Raw genomic sequence first — 17,538 nt, 5'->3', positions numbered from 1 at the left:
TTCTTAATTGTCTTAATTATTAGCTTGACATTTCCACTTTGTAACTTTTTAACTCCACAATTTTTCTTTTTTAATGTATTATTTGACATTTTTAGTTAAAATGATCAATAATTAACAGTAAAATGCTGTTATTGTGTTCATGCTAGGCTAGGCTTATTTATTTATTTATTACCAGACTTTTACTTGCACACATAGTTGCAGTGTATAACAAAAAGTCACACATTATATTCTAGAGCAATAACTACTGTATAATATCAAAGCCTGGGTGAACAGGGGTGCCGAAGGAGCTGCAGCAGCCCCTGGCTGATTGTAGAGGACCTGCAAGTCCCCAGATACAGCTGGGTCGTGTTTAATTGAATTGTGTCAGTTATTTATTTTTAATTTGTAATTCAGTCCCACCATGGACATTAGTCTATTATTAATCATTAGTCAGTGATGCAATGCTGTCACAGGCCAGAAGGCCAGTATTTGGGAATGGACTCAAAAGCAGTTTGAAGTAGGCCCACACTGTAGGTGGTGTTGGGACCTGTCCATTAAAGAAGGGATTATGGTCTTACTGGAGGAAGTGAGGAGACCAGTATCAACGTCCAAAGCTATGTGGGACCAGGGTTTGTGAGATGTGGCTAGGGGTTGGTGCAAACCTGAGGGTTAAAGGGAGTTATTCTTCCTGCATGCACAGATGGAACATGCTGCTACATAATCTTTAACATACTTTTCTAGAGTGAGAAAGGAAGGCACGAGATGAAGCTTACCTTGGGGCCCGCATTTGGGGGCTCCAGAATTGGAGGAGTCAACTATAAACTGTTTCTTCATGTTGAGGTTAACCAGGGCAGATGCAGAGGTGAACAGCTGCTTTAATTTTTTGAAGGCTGACTTGGCTTCTGGGGACCAAACTAAAGGAGTCTTGGTGGAGGTGAGTGAGTGTTGCGGATACCTGTAGTTCCGCATTAAGAATCGTTAAAAGTTGTCAAACCCAAGGAATCGTTGCAGGTGTTTCCAAAACGTGGGAGTGGGCCATTTGCTCACTCCCTGGATCTTTACTGGATACGTCTTCACCTGCCCCCCTACGAAAATGTAGCCGAGAAAAGTGACAGAGGGAGAGTGGTATTTGAATTTCTCCGACTTGACATCGATTTTCCAAGAGGTGTTGCAGGACACTCCAGACATGAACCTGGTGCTCCTCTAGAGATTTGGAAAAAAATCTGAATTTCATCTAAATACACAAAAACAAAGATGTTCAAACAGCACATCATTCACTAGTACCTGAAACACTGTGGGCACATTGGTGAGACCAAATGGCATGATTAAATACTCAAAGTGTCCCATGGGTTATTCTGTTTCTGTAATCATGGGTAACCAGGGATCAGAGGGGTGCCTGGAGAGGCAAGTAAGTGGAAGGTTTAACTGTTTGGACAATTTAATGTCAATTGTGTTTTGTTCTGCTCCAGTTGATAAGCACGTGAAGAGAATGAGTAAATTGGTTAAAAACTGAATGAAACTGCAAGTAACAAACAGGGTTTAGAATTTTTCAAGGAGTTGCCCAACCATATCTCTGAAACTACCAGAATCTTTTGGTCGAATAGGACAGGTTGCAAGGATATGACCTGAAGACTGTACGTGGCCCACCATGTAAGATGAGTTTGAATTCCTTAACATAAACAATATGGACTAATGTATTGGGCTACACTTCCTCATCTTTGAGTTCAGGTGTTTTCACTCCCATTGCCGCAGATACATATAGCCATGCAGTCTGTCACTGGAAATCTTTTTATTAGAAAGAATGGGACCCTCTAAAGCAGCAGTCCCCAACCTTTTTTGTGCCACGGACCGGTTTATGTCAGACAATATTTTCATGGACCGGCCTTTAAGGTGTCGCGGATAAATACAACAAAATAAAACCCGGACCGGCACCAAAAAAAAGAAGATTTATTCATAACACACAGGAAAAGACCCAGGGAAACCAGGTTAACGATAAAAACTATTAAAAAAATAACGCTAAAAATATGATAAAACCATGAAAACCATAAATTTCACACCCGAGCCTCAACTCTCGCTGCCCAGTATCAAACGACTCACAGACCGGTACCGGTCTGGTTGTGAAATCTCTTCCCTCCCAGCTATTCTACGACTAACTGTAAGCACTATAATTGCAAAGTGCAAGTGTTTAGCTCCAGAGTAACTAATACAACAGATATACACATACAATACTCAATAACTGCATAGCTCCAAACCTCCTCTGGTCTTAAGATCAGCACAAAAATGGTTTACTGGGAGCCATGAAAAAGATGGACGTAGCTACGGTGAAGTCACACTTTGAAGTCTTGAGAAGAGCATTTTTGCTGTTTCCATCTTGGTGTTTTGAATCCGGACATGAATAGCAAGGGGCAAGTCAGACTTGTCAGTCACAACTGGTTAAGAAAGAATACCTAAAAGAACCAAAATGTACAAATTGAACTTATGTTTCTTATAAAATGAGTGACTGAGGACAGAAACTCATCAGGAAACTTACCAGTAATATGATCACAGAGGTCAAATCTGAGGATCATCTTCCCATGAACTACATGACCCCACACGTGCAGACAGAAACACACACACACACACACACACACACACACACACACACACACACACGTGTCCCTGAAAGCATTCTATTCTATTTTGTATAGTATGTTATTCTATTTTATCTTATCCTATTCTATTGTGTTTTTCTTAATTTTTATTGCTCTGAACTTTTACTTCCTGCTGTGACCAAAAACTAATAAAGGTTTATCTTATCATATCTGAAGAACCAGAACCACAGGTAGCCTGGTGGCTTCTCAGACCCAAACGTTACAGCCGTCATTTTTACTTTCTGTGATCTTGAACGCAGAGAGCTGTTTTCCTCAGCGTATCATCAAATTATGTTATATTTTCAAGTTTTAAAAGTTTGACCCTTACCATTAGCAACTCCCACTGTCATTTGATCCACAGCCAAACATCCACAAAATCTAATTAATAATAATAAAACAGTGGTTTTCTATCCTGTCTTTAAAAAAAAAAAAGTAGAACATTTTAAGTGCCACATATTAAAATACTGCCTTTTATCCTTTTATGCTCTTCTTCTGGTTTTATATTTTTATTCTGGACTCCAGTAGAGTAACTGTGAATGATTCACAGTTCAAAGGAATGCTTATTTATCTTATACTGGTAGCTGGCACTCACCTCTAAATGTGAAATTTGAGGTGCATTTAATGTTGACATAATCCAAATATTTCAACATTTTAAAGGGTCTCTGCCAGAGAAGCTTGAAATGTGAACATGAATAAAAATTATCATATTACTTATAATTTCTTAAGGACCCTCTTCAAACTTCACAACAATATACTACACCTTGGGGGGCATGAGTACCTAGGTTGGCTAAGCATTTGGCCTTGACCTACATTGTTAGTGCCCAAGGACAAGGTTGACCTTGAAAAACAATTCCAAGAGACCATATCGAATAATATATCATATGAAAAGGCATGGAGAGAGCTGTACAACACATTTTAGTACAATGCCCTATAATGTCACAATGATGCCATAAAGTTTTACAAAATCTTAAATCTTAATCTTATATCTTAAAAATATAATGTTTTATAGCTTATAAAGGCCAAAGATTTCAGCCAATTCTGTTCAAATCATATGGGCAAAGATAATACAATACACCATTAAGCATCACATATTTAGTATGTAATGCTTCAAGGTCATAGGTCAAAGGTCAGACATCAGCATGTTGCAATAAAAACATCAACGTTTTAGTATAGACCTTGCTCTTCGGAGGGGGGAGGTGCTGGTCTCTGAGCGCTCTTGTTGGTTATATGATGTTCCCTCGCAGTTGCATAAGCTCATCAGTCCTTCAGCCAGATAAGCTAAAAATTGCCTCCTACCTCTTTTTCCAAATCATTTTTCCAAAACTTGGTCAGGGAAAGGTGTTAAGGAGATTTTATAAGGAGTTGGAAAAGCGTGCTGTGCAGTGATTTCAGTTACACTAGGTGTCTTAATGAAATGAAGGCAGAGATCGTTGACATAGGTTCACTGTGCTGTTCCACACAAGACATAACAGAGAACCATAGGTGAAAAACATCACCTAACTAGAAAAGTAACTTCTTTTTTAAAGACAGATGAATAAAGAGCCTGAAAGTGAAATGAAATGTTTGTCACATTGAGATTTTTTGCTCATCCTGTCCGCACATTATTTTCTCTTCCTGCTAGAGAGATGATCCAGTTGTTATTAAAGCTTTCTGTGACTTAAGTTGGAATAATCAATGATTGCAAAGGCAACAATAGAGCAAAAACAGAACTAGTGCAAATAGAATTTTATTCAACTTTCATGATCATTTAAATATTCCACATTCATTTTTTAAATATATATTTTATGTTCTTTGTGTAAGGCAAAAATTTAAGACATTGAGTCATAATATGATAATTTCACAGCTCACCTGTGGCTTTAAGGGGTTTGAAAGTTTAAAATATGTCTGAAGTGAAATGGAAAAAGCATTCCTAATGAATATTTATGTGATCTGTGCCACCTGTCAGTTGATAGGTTTTAAATCTGGGGTGGCTGTAGCTCAGGAGGTAAAGCAAGTCACCTACTAACCGGAAGGTTGGTGGTTTGATCCTAGGCTGCTCCAGTCTGCATGTCAAATATCCTTGGGAAGGTACTAACCCCAGGTTGCTCTCCGATGCATTTATTGGAGTGTGACTGTGTGTATGAATGTTAGTTAGACAGCACTAAAAACTGTCTAAAAATCACTAAAAAGTGATTGGGTGAATGAACGAGTTTTGTGAAGCACTTTGAGTAGAAAAGCGCTATATATAAGAACCAGTGCATTTACCAAATCTGTTTCTATGCCCGTGAATCTCTGTTAAGCTTTACATGTGATAGTGGGGTATAAAAAAAATCACTGATTTTTTTGAACAATGACAGATGGTGCACTTTTATGAGCTGTGGAACAGCATTATCGCTTTTCCTTTTATAAAGAACGGTCCAATGTATCCTCTTCTAAAGGTAATGAAGGAAGCAAATACTCTTCTCAGTATTTAGAACAGCGGGCCCCAACCCCCGGGCCACGGACGGTTGGGGTACTGGTACCGGTCCGTGAGTTGTTTGGTACCGGACTGCAAGAGTTGAGGCTCGGGTGTGATATTCATGGTTTTCAGGGTTTTTATCATTATTTTTTTAACGTTTTTATCGTTAACCTGGTTTCCTTGGGTCTTTTCCCATGTGTTATGAATAATTTTTTTTTTGGTACCAGTGCTGGTTTTATTTTGTTGTATTTATCCGCAACACCTTAAATGTCGGTCCGTGAAAATATTGTCGGACATAAACCGGTCCGTGGCGCAAAAAAGGTTGGGGACCGCTGATTTAGAAGATTTCAATGTGGCTCGCATTAAGTCATGAACCTTCCTCAGCAAATTGTCTTCCCTGTCAACAGGGGGTTCAGATGTATCACAGATAATCTTAACTGGTTCTCAATGTGTTTATTTACTTCCCAGGCAACAGTGATGTTAGGAGTGTATCATACATTTACATCCAAATCTATACTCTGAGGAAAGAAAAATAAATCACAAGCACCTCATACTTGAATTTTCAAAGTTGCCAAATCGAGGAACAAATGAATCAAGAACCAATGGGTACAAATCAGTCATTTTCTAAAACAAAAACATCTCTAAATGTATCTTCTGAGAGAGAGAGAGAATATGTATGAAACATATTAAAGTTATTTTAATTAAAAAGCACTGTTTACGGGTAGGGGTTGAATTACTGACTCATTAACGACGTTGCAAATGCCAAATGAGTTCACCCGATAACAAGCTAATGTAGGGCAACGATCATCAAAGTCAAATGGGAGGCAACATGGATGCTCACCGCTTGATGTAGGCCAATGTCATAAGGCATATAGCAGCAACTGGAGCCTGAATCTGCTCCATTGTATTTTGTTTTCTCATCATGAGTAGAAATATATTGCACTTTGAAGACAAAATGAAAAAATAATCTCACAGGTAACGACAGACACAAGTACCACAGAAGAGAGTCATGCATGTCCTGATGGGCTCCTTGGAGGCCTCTTTTGAGGTAAGTCTACCACGGTGAAGCTGAATCTCTGTAGCACGGTCCGAGTCGCGGAGGGTTAACCGTCCTTTGGAGGAGGCGGCCCAAACTGCTGCGCTTCATAATCTTTTGAGGGTATCTATTTGAATACTGGTGAACAGACATCTCCCTTTGTGGCTGTGTTTTAGAGGCATTTAAGCGCAGTTTAGCAGCCTGCCCTCCCACTTGCTTTTCCTCTTGTGGTTCTTGGCAAACGTCACTTTTCTCGTAGAACACAAACGCCCGCGTCACACCGCTGGGTCGCCATCGAGGTAACAACTTCCCAAGAGTCGATAACTGGGTCGTAACATTCGATACTGCTGAGGAGAGAGTTCCCGTCATATCTGGAGAAATGGAGAGGAACTGAGAGTTTGAAACACAGCAGGAAACAGAACTGAGTGAAGCCACTGAACAAGATCACATTACTACTGTCTGACAAGCTTGCTGCAGAATGCTGTACCGATTCTAAGTTAAATCAGACAATTCACCTTCAACCCTGAAACACGTTGTGTCTACAGCTGTCTGCGTACATTAGTACCATGAAGAACAAATATGAAAACACAGTAGTAACTGCTGCTCAAATATCACTAATGTACAGTTAAAGTCAAAAGATTGCATGCACTCATTGTGCGCATGAATGTTGTGGTAATTTGGGACTTTTAATGATTTTGGTTATTGGTTCTTTATCAGGGTGGCATTTTTGTATAGCATACATCTTTAATGACTATAATAACAAGATTTGGGTGCACAAGTGTTTTTTAATTTCTCTAGTCAGGGTCCTTACAGGGCTAAAAGTATACATGGAGGCTCAAATATATGTTGTATGATGTTAGGGTTTGGGCTCATTGTCCTGTTAGAGCCCCCAGTTGTTTCCAAGTTGCTCTGAATTTAAACCACTTACAGATGCCTTTGCTTTGTCACTTTGGGGAATTCTGAAAATGAAATGCACTGAATGTTTAAGAAGAAGATTTTAATGACACTGAAATGCTAGAAGGGAAGAAAAAAAGGAAAAGGCAAAACACAACAAAGACAAACCAGGGACTGCTTTGGTAAAAAGTTTTTTATCTTGAGAAAATACAATCAAGGAAACAATGTTTATAAGTATCAGATGAGCGAGTTTGAAGGTTAATTAGATGTCAAGAAACTACTGTTAATATACTATGAAACACGACTGTGCATTGCAGAAAAAAATGAACAAATGAAAAAATAAACAAATCTGTGTGCTTTGCCCGTAGCTTCCAGTGTTTGCATCTCCACTGCAGTCTCTGAAATTAATGACCAGGCTGAACCCGCTAATGTGATCTCAACCTCAGTTTGTATTAGTTCACATTTTTGCTCAGCTTTACCGTTTTCTTTTCAGTTCAGTTTACTTTCACAACGTTTCCAGAGTCGACGTGCTTGTTTTAAGTTGAGCTTTTACGGTTTGAATGTGTTTAGTTTAAGTGTCAGTTTAGTTTTTCTGTTCTGGGACTATTCGTCATGAGCATGACTCAAGAAGGTCAGAACCTGTATTACAATACGAACACATGGCTCACAACCATGTGGGCACTCCAGTTTGAGTAAACATAATGTCCTCCTAATGTTTGTTGTGCTTACATTTTTGAACAAATATACTAAAACTAAAGCATGTTTTAATTGTAATTATTTTTCTAAGGATGTGGTATTGTTTCAGTAACTATAATAAACTGGGGTCTGACCCAAGATAAATGGAATATGGTGGGATTACATTATGCATTCATGTTAAAAAAACATTTCCTTTATGCAATCATTAAAATTCTCATGTCTGTGTGCAGACTTGCTGAAAATACATATGTGATCTATTCTTTACTATTAATGTGCGCACTGTATGCAAGGAGCTATGGGACATTCTTTCTGTACACCAGCTGCTCTATGCTGAGTAAAATCAGGAACAAAACCCATAATCTCTGTAAAAATACATTCTGAGGCTCAGTCGAAGCCTGAGTGCTCAAAAGTTGTTTTTTTAGTGCTACATTCTCTACTTGTGTTTCTCCACACAGCGTGAAGGGATTCCTCGTGTTATCACTGGGACAAAAAGCAGTCAGTAGACTTGACAGACCATTCCTTCAGAAAGCATTTATACTATGAGAATAACGATAATGTATTGAAACTGGTTTCACTTCATAGTCTACATGGAAAGAAGGCACAATAACCCAAAAGCCTACCAATATTCATATCATATGTGAGCGCTGTATTAAGTAAAACCCCTTTAGGACTATTGCCACAGCAATGGAACTCTTTCTTACCCGGCGATGGCGTAGAGTCGCCCTCGGAGAACGGTGGCTCCTACATAACACCGAGGAGTCGTCATACTGGCTACAGTGGTCCAGTAGTCTGTTCTGATGTTGTAGACTTCGACGGAGTCAAGGTGTGAAACGCCATCAAACCCTCCCACTACATAAATGTGGTCATTGAGCAAAGCCACACCGGCCCCTGGAAACAGCAGGAAGGCGTCAACAGACAGCAGCACAGCTCGCAGGAATTTGGATCGGACATCAGTGTGACCATAGCTCAAAAAGTTGTACTGAGTATCTGTGACAGTGGCCCATTTTATGTATGATGTTCTGTGTTTACTACACCATGCATCAGCAGCAGTGTGAATGGGAGAGCTAACAAAGCATCAAGGAAACAGCAAAAGGTCAGCTGTCTGGAGGAGATGCGTGCTTCCCACTCCAACAGCTTCTTGTTATATGCCTGAACTTCCATCCATCCATCCATCCATTCGCTTCCGCTTGTCCTTTTCAGGGTCGCGGGGGGCGCTGGAGCCTATCCCAGCTGTCATTGGGCGAGAGGCAGGGTACACCCTGGACAGGTCGCCAGTCTGTCGCAGGGCTAACACATAGGGACAGACAACCGTTCACACTCACATTCACTCGCACATTCACACCTAGTGGCAATTTGGATTATCCAATTAACCTATCCCCACAAGTTGCATGTCTTTGGACGGTGGGAGGAAGCCGGAGTACCCGGAGAGAACCCACGCAAACACGGGGAGAACATGCAAACTCCACACAGAAAGACCCCGGCCTGATGGTGGAATTGAACTCAGGACCTTCTTGCTGTGCGGCAACAGTGCTAACCACCGTGCCACCGTGCTGCCTGAACTTGCAACTTCAAATTTTTGCCGTTTTTTTTTTTGTAGTCAGCAGCACACTGTGGTCAAGTCTGTTAACATGACTGAAACACAAAAAAAACCTTTCAAAACCAGCATCTCTTGCTCAATCACTTTCACTGTCTTTAAGTTTAGATTAACATTTGATTGGAAGCTTTTAGAAATATTAAATAAATAATTTTACAAATGAGGAAAATAACATGGTCCCTGTTTATGTTTTATTTTTAAATAAATACCAATCCATGGGCATGTGCAGAGAAAGGATAATAGATACACATGACAAAGGATGTTGAATATGGAGCTGCCAAGCAAGAGGAAAAAAAGCCCACAGAGGGGGTTAATGGGTGTAGTGAAGGAGGACATGCAGAGGGTTGGTGTGACAGAGGAGGATGCTAGGAATAGGTGAGATGGAGGAAGATGATCTACTGTGGGAACCCAAAACAAGGGAGCAGCTGAAATTAGGAGACAATAACTTGCAGTGGATTGGTACTCGATGTCAGCAGAAAGTCAAAACCAAGCCATCGGTAATGTATCCAAACTGGAAAAAAGATTGATTGGCGCATCCCTGATGTTTTATTACCTACCTGACCGTTTGGTGGCCATGGGTGTGACACTAGTCCAGTGGCCTGTGTGTGGGTCATACCGCTCCACCGAATTCAGGATGTTTAGCCCATCATAGCCACCTGTCAAGAAATGGATGGTCAGAAAACTAATCATGATGAGCTTGTTTATGCTGCTGTTCAACAGAGTTCTAACTAAAGACTGTGATGTCTCCTACTGGCTTGTAAATTCTTTATTGTGAAGACTCAAGCTGAGCGTTTTGACACTCGCCATCTTAACTTTTTAAAACGCTCATTTTGTACCAACTTGACAGGCCCACTTAAAAGCGCCTTCTGCTATGTCATCCTAACAAACATTATGCTTTGCATGCACATGCAAACATAAAGACTGACTGAGGGCACACATCAGGAAAGCTGAGGTCTGTTTTTCCATTCACTACGGTAAAATCTAATTTCTTTCTAAAGGGAATCAGGGACAGGTTTCACTTTTCAGACCCAGAAGCTACGTGCACCTTGTATATGACGTAAAAAATATTTTTGGTTTATTTTATGAGCTAAAGCAGAGATTACCTTTGAGGTCAGAAGGAGAATATAAGCCGTTTTCTAAAGAAATCTTAACCAAAACGCTAACGTTATGGCTATGCCTACTTTCCCTAATTTCTAAAAAGTTATGAACCACATGATTAACCGAAAAACCAGCCAGAAAAAAAGACGCATTAACATAGTTTTTCTGACACGAAACAAAGACGAAATGATAACTCAGTTTTTATATTTGCCTGCACTGGAAAACATGGAGTTCTCATTGCATTGTGGGTTGCTTGCAGCCTTAATGTGTCTGTCAGAGTTAGTCAGCTATCAAAGTAATTTATCCTGTAGGAGTTTTTGAGAGGAGTCCAATGACTGAGTACAAACTGCCTCCTGACATCTTCTGAGGGAAACCAACTTTGGATAAACTCTTTAGGTGAACAGCCAAGAATTACTACTGTCATAAACGACAAGGAGCTCTAAAAGACATGCCTGTGAAATGGTTATTGCTGGAGAAAATGAAGACAGCTTCCACGAAACTGATGGTAGAGTGTTTCAGAACAACTGACTATGTTAAAATGGTTTTACTTCATGCTTTCATTGTTATAAATAAAAGGAAAGGAGGGTGAGAATTAGTCTTATAATCACATACTGTATGTATAAAATGGTAGTTGCTTCATGATTTGCTTCAAATGTCTACTGCTCAAGTGATCTCTGACCCCAGCCTACCCTTTCTTGATGAGTTTATGGTCTCAATTGCTAGTTTCAAGTCTTAAAGAATACAACGTGTGTTCGTTTCTTAGAATACCATCTTCGCTAGAGTCAAAAAGATCGATGAAATGTAGGTGTTATGACTTTAGCTGAGACCAAGAGGAGAGACAAACCTCTGGGAGGGTTGCGTCAGGAAGGGCATCTGATGTGAAAACCTAAATCAAATATGCAGAGCTACACACTGGTGACCTGTAGCTTCAGCGCAAATCAACACCCAGCATTTCCAACTTTTCTGTTCCACCTATACAGGCTTGCTAAATTTTCCAGTCAATGAAAATAAAAATCAGAACAAAGTAAATGGATGAAAAAGAAGAATTAACTGTACAAAACCAACAACAAAAACTCCATCCTCAGTCACACAGCACTAGCCATAATAGTTTGACGTGTGCATTTTCAGTCATAGTGACTACTTTTTTGTACTCAGTCATCACAACATGGAAAACTTCTGCTTAAGGGGTAATCTGAGCATAGGGTGCCCCTTGCATTTTGCAAATTTGAAAATGAAACGCACTGATTGTTTAAGAAGATTTTAAAGAAAAAAAAAAGGGAAAAGGCAAAACACAACAAATATAAACCAGGAACTGCTTTGTGAAAGGTTCCCTACTTCACATAATGATAAAATACAATCAAGAAAACCATGTTTTAAGTATCAGATATGAGAGTTTGAAGGCTCATTAGATGTCAGAAACACATGACTGTGCATTGGAGCAAAAGCTGAACAAATGAAAAACAAATCTGTGCTTTGCCTGTAGCCCCCAGTGTTTGCACCCTAATGCAGTCACTGAAATCAATGACCACGCTGATTTTCGTGATGATTTTCATAAATCATTACGATATGAAAACATCCAGATGTTGACGGATGAAACAGTCAAGGGTTATAGGTCTATGTCTACCTTTTATATACAGTCTATGCTGGTTTTCAGGTTAATATTTGGGCCCATGTGATAATCAAATTTTGATGACTGTGTATTTTTGCCTCCATACCTAGACAGTATATAAGCCCGCTGGCCACCACCAAACCAGCTCCTTCTCTAGCTGTCTGCATATCACCCAGCATGCTCCACTGGTCGATGTTTGGATCATATCGCTCCATGCTGGTATGACGCCGACTGCCATCGAAGCCACCAGCAACATAGATCATATCTGTCAAGAGCCAATAACAACACAGCTCTCTCATTAAACATGAAAAATGGAGATGGACAAAGAAAATCACAGGCGATTTCAGAGAAGGGACTAAGCTCACTGAGCATAGAATGTCTCTGACCTCCAAGTGTTGTAGCTCCAGCAAGGCCTCGCCGAACATTCATGGTTGCGACGGTGTACCAAACACCGTCCTCATCCGCTGTGTAGTCCAGGCACTCCACGGAGCTGAGCCGCGACCGGCCGTCATAGCCCCCGATCACATAGACTCGATCGTGCAAAGAAACGGTGGCCACGTAACGCCTTTTCCGTGCAATATTCTGTTTAAGACACAAGTGTCAAACTCATTTGAGTTCATGGGCCACATACAGTCTAATTTAATCTACAGTGGGCATTGCATTATAACTAAAAAGAAATCAACTCTGCAGACATGAACCAGAGGCAGAGCAAAAGACACGTGAACTGAAATCTATTAGAATTCTTTTCAAAGCAAAGATGATAGTAGAAATCTATCTTCCAGGGAAAAAGCTTTTCAAAATCCCATGTTTGGGGAAAGACAGGAAACTCTTTAAGCCGAGCTGCTTTTCACTATACTTGTTATCACTATAATTAAAGTAAATTTAGATAATTCTTCACAATAACTGCAAAAAAGAGGTGTTCAAACTTGCTTTTAGAACAACTTTTGCCATTTTGAGATATAAGAAAGCTGAAAGCAGAAGCCTGAGTAAAAGACAACCCTTAACACCCTACACCCTCACAAATTTACCAGCCATTAGAAAATACTGTATTCTGTAGAAGTCATTTTAATTTTAAAGGTTATTTTTTATTCTTTATTAAGTTATCGATTTACAAAACAGGTGCTGAAAAGCATGAGATGTCTTAATAAACATCTATTTCAAATTCAAATTCAAATTCAAATTTTATTTGTCACGTACACAGTCATACACAGTACGATATGTAGTGAAATGCTTGGACAACTGCTCATGACCTAAAGAAAACAAAAAGGAAAAGGCTATGAATAAGATAGGAAATAAATATGAAAAATTAAAAAGGGTAAATTTAACTAGGACGGAATCAAATATAAATTAAGGTTAAAAATGAAATAACTGTACAACACAAATTAGAATGAAGGGTAAATTTAACTGGGAAAGAATAAGATAAAATATATAAATTAAAGTTGAAAATAAAATAACTGTACAACAAAATACACAATACACAGTATAGAACTATATAAGAATGTGTGAAGAAATATAAATAAATATATACACAATAACAGCAGCTGTACAAGTATTAACTGGAAATGAAGAATATAATGTCCAGTGTTGTGCAATCCACATTTTGTCTTGTGCAGTGCAAATATGCTTAAAGTGATTTAAGTGATACAATATTTCACTTTACAGATCAAAGCTGTACAGTTTTCGTTTCTGAAGAGGATTTCATGTGTTCATGATTCAAACAACTTCACATTTAATTTTCTGTCCATTTCTTGTGTAATGTGGGCATCATGAAAAACCTTGCATTTCATTGACAAATTGGAAGCAATTTATGAGTTCAATAACACGTTCACACTTTGCACTGCATGTTTGACACCCCTGGTTCAACAGCCAAATACATGCATCAAATTAATACTTACAGGCAGAAAGGTCCACTCTTGAGTTTTGGGATCATATTTTTCAACTATGTCTATTGGTGACTGCTGGCTGCCAAACCCACCGATAACCAGCAGGACTTCTTTGGCACCTTAAAAGAAAGTAACGTATTTTACAAAGCTTCTGTCTACAAGACAAGTATTTAGCTAAAGTGCAGTTGAAAACTGGATTCCTACCTAATCTGGCTTGTGTGCGTGGGCCTTGCATCTCACTCCTCAGCTCCGGTCTTAAGTGGAATTTCTTGGCTTCATCAACAAGGTCTCGACATGGCAGGCTACACCGAATGAGAGGCTAAGACGAGTAAAAACTTGCTTAATTACGGTGTGATAAAACTTGACAGAAAAATCTTTCATAGGAGGCTTGGCATGTGATTACACAACAACCCACAAAGCGTCGCCTGGCTCACCTCAGTATCAATGACATCTGTAATGTAGCGGGGGGTCAGCAGCGGCATCCGAACAAACTCCAGCATGTCTGGCAGGTAGGGCTCCCGCTCTTTGCGGTTGTGTTTGACCCAATTTAACACGGCCTCGAATACAGGCTCCTCCGAGTCCACCTGCATACCAACAACATATACAGTAATAACACCTGATAGTAAATCTACACAACACTGAAGGATTTGCTAACAGCTGCAATTGAACTATTGCACAAGACTGATTTTTGATGCAAGCTTTTTTTCAATAAATATAATTACTTGTGGCAAGACTAGTGGCAACAATTCAAGAGACTTCTGCAACTGCAAAGACAAAATGTACAAAGGTGAAACAGCGCAGTCTGCTAAAATAAACTTCAAATCCTCAAAGATGACAGAAAACTTTAACTGAAGGCAAATTATGCGTGACTACGATTTACATGTATGGTCTGGTTTTATTTTAAAAACAACAAATATGACAGGAAAGACAATTTGACAGAACTTGTGATCTATAAATCATCATGTGATAATAACTATGTTTTCACAAAGCGGGGTATGTGGTTGGGAAACAGGAATTTCCTGAGCACAAAGCCAAACTTAAATCAGATTCACTTCTCTGCAATTTCATTGTCAGGTCAATCCACAACACTGACTGGAACTTGGGTGGTTGGATTGTTGGGGGGGGAGGTCACAGACTGATTCTGTAGCAGGTTTATACTTGCTTTTCATTTTTGGCGCTTAGATTGTTGACAGATATTATAGAAGCTGTGAAAGTCAAGCTCAATTTACATTAAATCAACTATTTGTTTCAGGGATCTTAGACTGAAATTTAACTATTTCAGTAGTACTGCAGACTAAAGTTATCACACTTAACTGAAATAAAACTTTGTGAACTTGCAAAATGAACTAAAAACAAAATAAAAATAAAGTGGAAATGTCCTCATTTTAGTTTATTTTAGTAAAATCTATATAAACTGTCTGATGAGGCTTTAGTGCATTTGTAGATATACAATGTCTATGTAACTGTGACGCAACAGCCTTCACAAAAAGTCATGTTTGAACTGCAATTGACTATGTGCACGTTAGCATATGCTACTTCCGGTGCGGAAACTCCTGTGGGGAGCTTTGTTTCCGGTGTCCTATTCACACCCTGTTTACGGTCCAAAACAAGTTAAGCAAATGAATTAATCAAGCGGCGATTTACATTTCTATAGATGTCTTGGGCATTTACCCAATATATCTGTAAATGATATTCATCGACTTGTCGATATTTTTTCCCCTGCGCCTCAGAGCAAAAGAGAAAAGGGATTCAAATGTTATATTTCTCAGCTGTCCCTCGTTTATCGCGGGTGTTATGTTCTAAAAATAACCAGCGATAGGTGAAATCAAGTAGCCAATTTTATTTTTTGACGGTGCAAAACGTTTGGTGGATATTGTGGACATCCAGTACTGCACTTCAGAGTCACACTGCTAGCGATCGATGCAGCGATTCTGTACTGTACAGGAGAGACGGCATGGAGGAGATCGTCTGCAGCGATCAGGACGCAGGACACAATGTGACGTAAAAAAAACGTGCAAACTTGCACTAAAAAAAAATCTGTGAAACAGCGAGGTGAAAGGTGAACCGCGTTATTAGCGAGGGACCACTGTAATTTTGAAGGTAAGTCACAACATACCCTTCGTAAATACTAATGTATAGAAACCCTTACCAGCAATCATTCATTTTTTGTGTGGCTTTTTTCACGGTTTGTTAACGGTTTGTTTGTGTACTTGACTAGCTGATATCAACATAACGGGGAAACATCTGGTTTGACTATTCTTCACCTGTAGTTTGAATGCTGAACATTTGCCTGTTTAAATCATGAGACCAGTCACTATACAGAGATGTGCTTCTGAATGTGGACGATGTGTCTTCTGCTGCAGTAATGCAGTTCTGCTTGTGTTGAGTGATGTAAACAACTGATCGATCTAAACTCTTTAAACGTCAAAATTGATCATTAGATTTTTTATGACACAACAGTGGTGAGTGTTCCCACCTTCTGCTCTTTGTAACTTAACGCGATCTTTCCGTTTTCGAGTTTTGGACATGATTTTGGAGTATATCTTCGCAGTAGCGATTGACCGCAAAGTAAAGCTACCGGAAATGTACAACCATACATCCAGTCTCAAACCAGGAAGTTAGCATTTTCTCGTGCACAGGGTCAATGCCTGTTTGGATTTCCCTAAATCTTCCCCCTGATAAATATCCTCCATATAACTCATACTAACCAAGGAAACTAAAATTAAATATTTTCAAACTACAGAAACTAAAATGAAACTAATAAAGCCACTCTGGAAAGTAACTGAAAGGGAACTGAATTAAAAACAAATACAAAACTATATCGCTAACTCTCATGCAGACAAAAACGTTACCAGGCAACTTTCAGGTGCTTGGAGTTACAAATTTTACATCATCCAGCAACAAAACACAAAGCAGCATTCACAGCACATTTAAAAAGATCTTTAAAGAGAAGCAAGCTTCCCTGCATGCAGTTTTCCTACCTGAATTTCGTCACATTTTATTAGCTTTTCCACTTCTGTCTGGCTCAGCAGCATGAACTCCTCATGCTGAACCACCTCGGAGAAATGCTTCTGGGAGAAGAGCTCAGCGGCCTGCATCAGGTCAAGGCAGTTGTGCGTCTCTGCAAAGTCTCGAATGCCCAGACAGTTGGAAGGATCGAGTTGGCTCTCCAAAAAATCACAACACGCTCTTTTCACCCCTAGGGAAGAGGGAGATAGGTTTGTACACACATGCACCATTTGTAGCCTTAACTCTTTCAAAAACCAGCATGTAATTCTCTCTTAATTTGGAAACGCAGAAAGCATTTTAATGGAATAGTACCACTGTTTAATAAACATTTCACTATCACACCAACCAAATTAGAAAGTAGAATTTTAAATTGATGATTAAGCCTAAAAAGAATTATTACATCACATTTTCTGCGGTTCCCAGCAGACTATAATAATTCTGGATGATATGATTAATATTACAAACAGACTCATGCACTCTACAAAAATATATTTTTGCAACATTCGCTGTCATTTTTTTTGTTTTACCCCATATAATCTTATATAAAATAAGATTATATGGGGTCCACTAAGATGAGCTGGATGAGGCGGCCAGGGAGCGGGAGGTCTGGGCTCTCCTGCCCACTCATCCTGGCAGAAGATGGATGGATGCATGGATTTTTCCAGGTGCCATA

The 17,538-nt window shown here is 39.4% G+C and overlaps 1 protein-coding gene across 1 annotated transcript in view; it reads right to left on the bottom strand.

Annotated features, from left to right (window-relative positions):
• Positions 1–4,319: 4,319 nt before the first annotated feature.
• Positions 4,320–17,538, bottom strand: part of klhl12 (kelch-like family member 12) — a 16,933-nt gene continuing 3,714 nt past the window's right edge. The window contains exons 4-12 of the mRNA XM_085260954.1: positions 16,838–17,055; positions 14,291–14,440; positions 14,061–14,175; positions 13,869–13,975; positions 12,360–12,555; positions 12,080–12,238; positions 9,824–9,922; positions 8,374–8,560; positions 4,320–6,453 (exon numbers count right to left, since the gene is read on the bottom strand). Of these exons, the coding sequence (XP_085117080.1) occupies positions 6,327–6,453; positions 8,374–8,560; positions 9,824–9,922; positions 12,080–12,238; positions 12,360–12,555; positions 13,869–13,975; positions 14,061–14,175; positions 14,291–14,440; positions 16,838–17,055 (1,358 nt within the window). The 3' untranslated portion in view covers positions 4,320–6,326. The remainder of the gene's footprint in view (positions 6,454–8,373; positions 8,561–9,823; positions 9,923–12,079; positions 12,239–12,359; positions 12,556–13,868; positions 13,976–14,060; positions 14,176–14,290; positions 14,441–16,837; positions 17,056–17,538) is intronic.

Source organism: Mchenga conophoros, linkage group LG20, assembly GCF_057382185.1.
Source record: "Mchenga conophoros isolate Kocher_MC1m ecotype Shallow Benthic linkage group LG20, M_conophoros_male_GT1.1, whole genome shotgun sequence".
Lineage (NCBI taxonomy): Eukaryota > Metazoa > Chordata > Actinopteri > Cichliformes > Cichlidae > Mchenga > Mchenga conophoros.
This window is presented reverse-complemented; position numbering and strand designations above follow the sequence as displayed.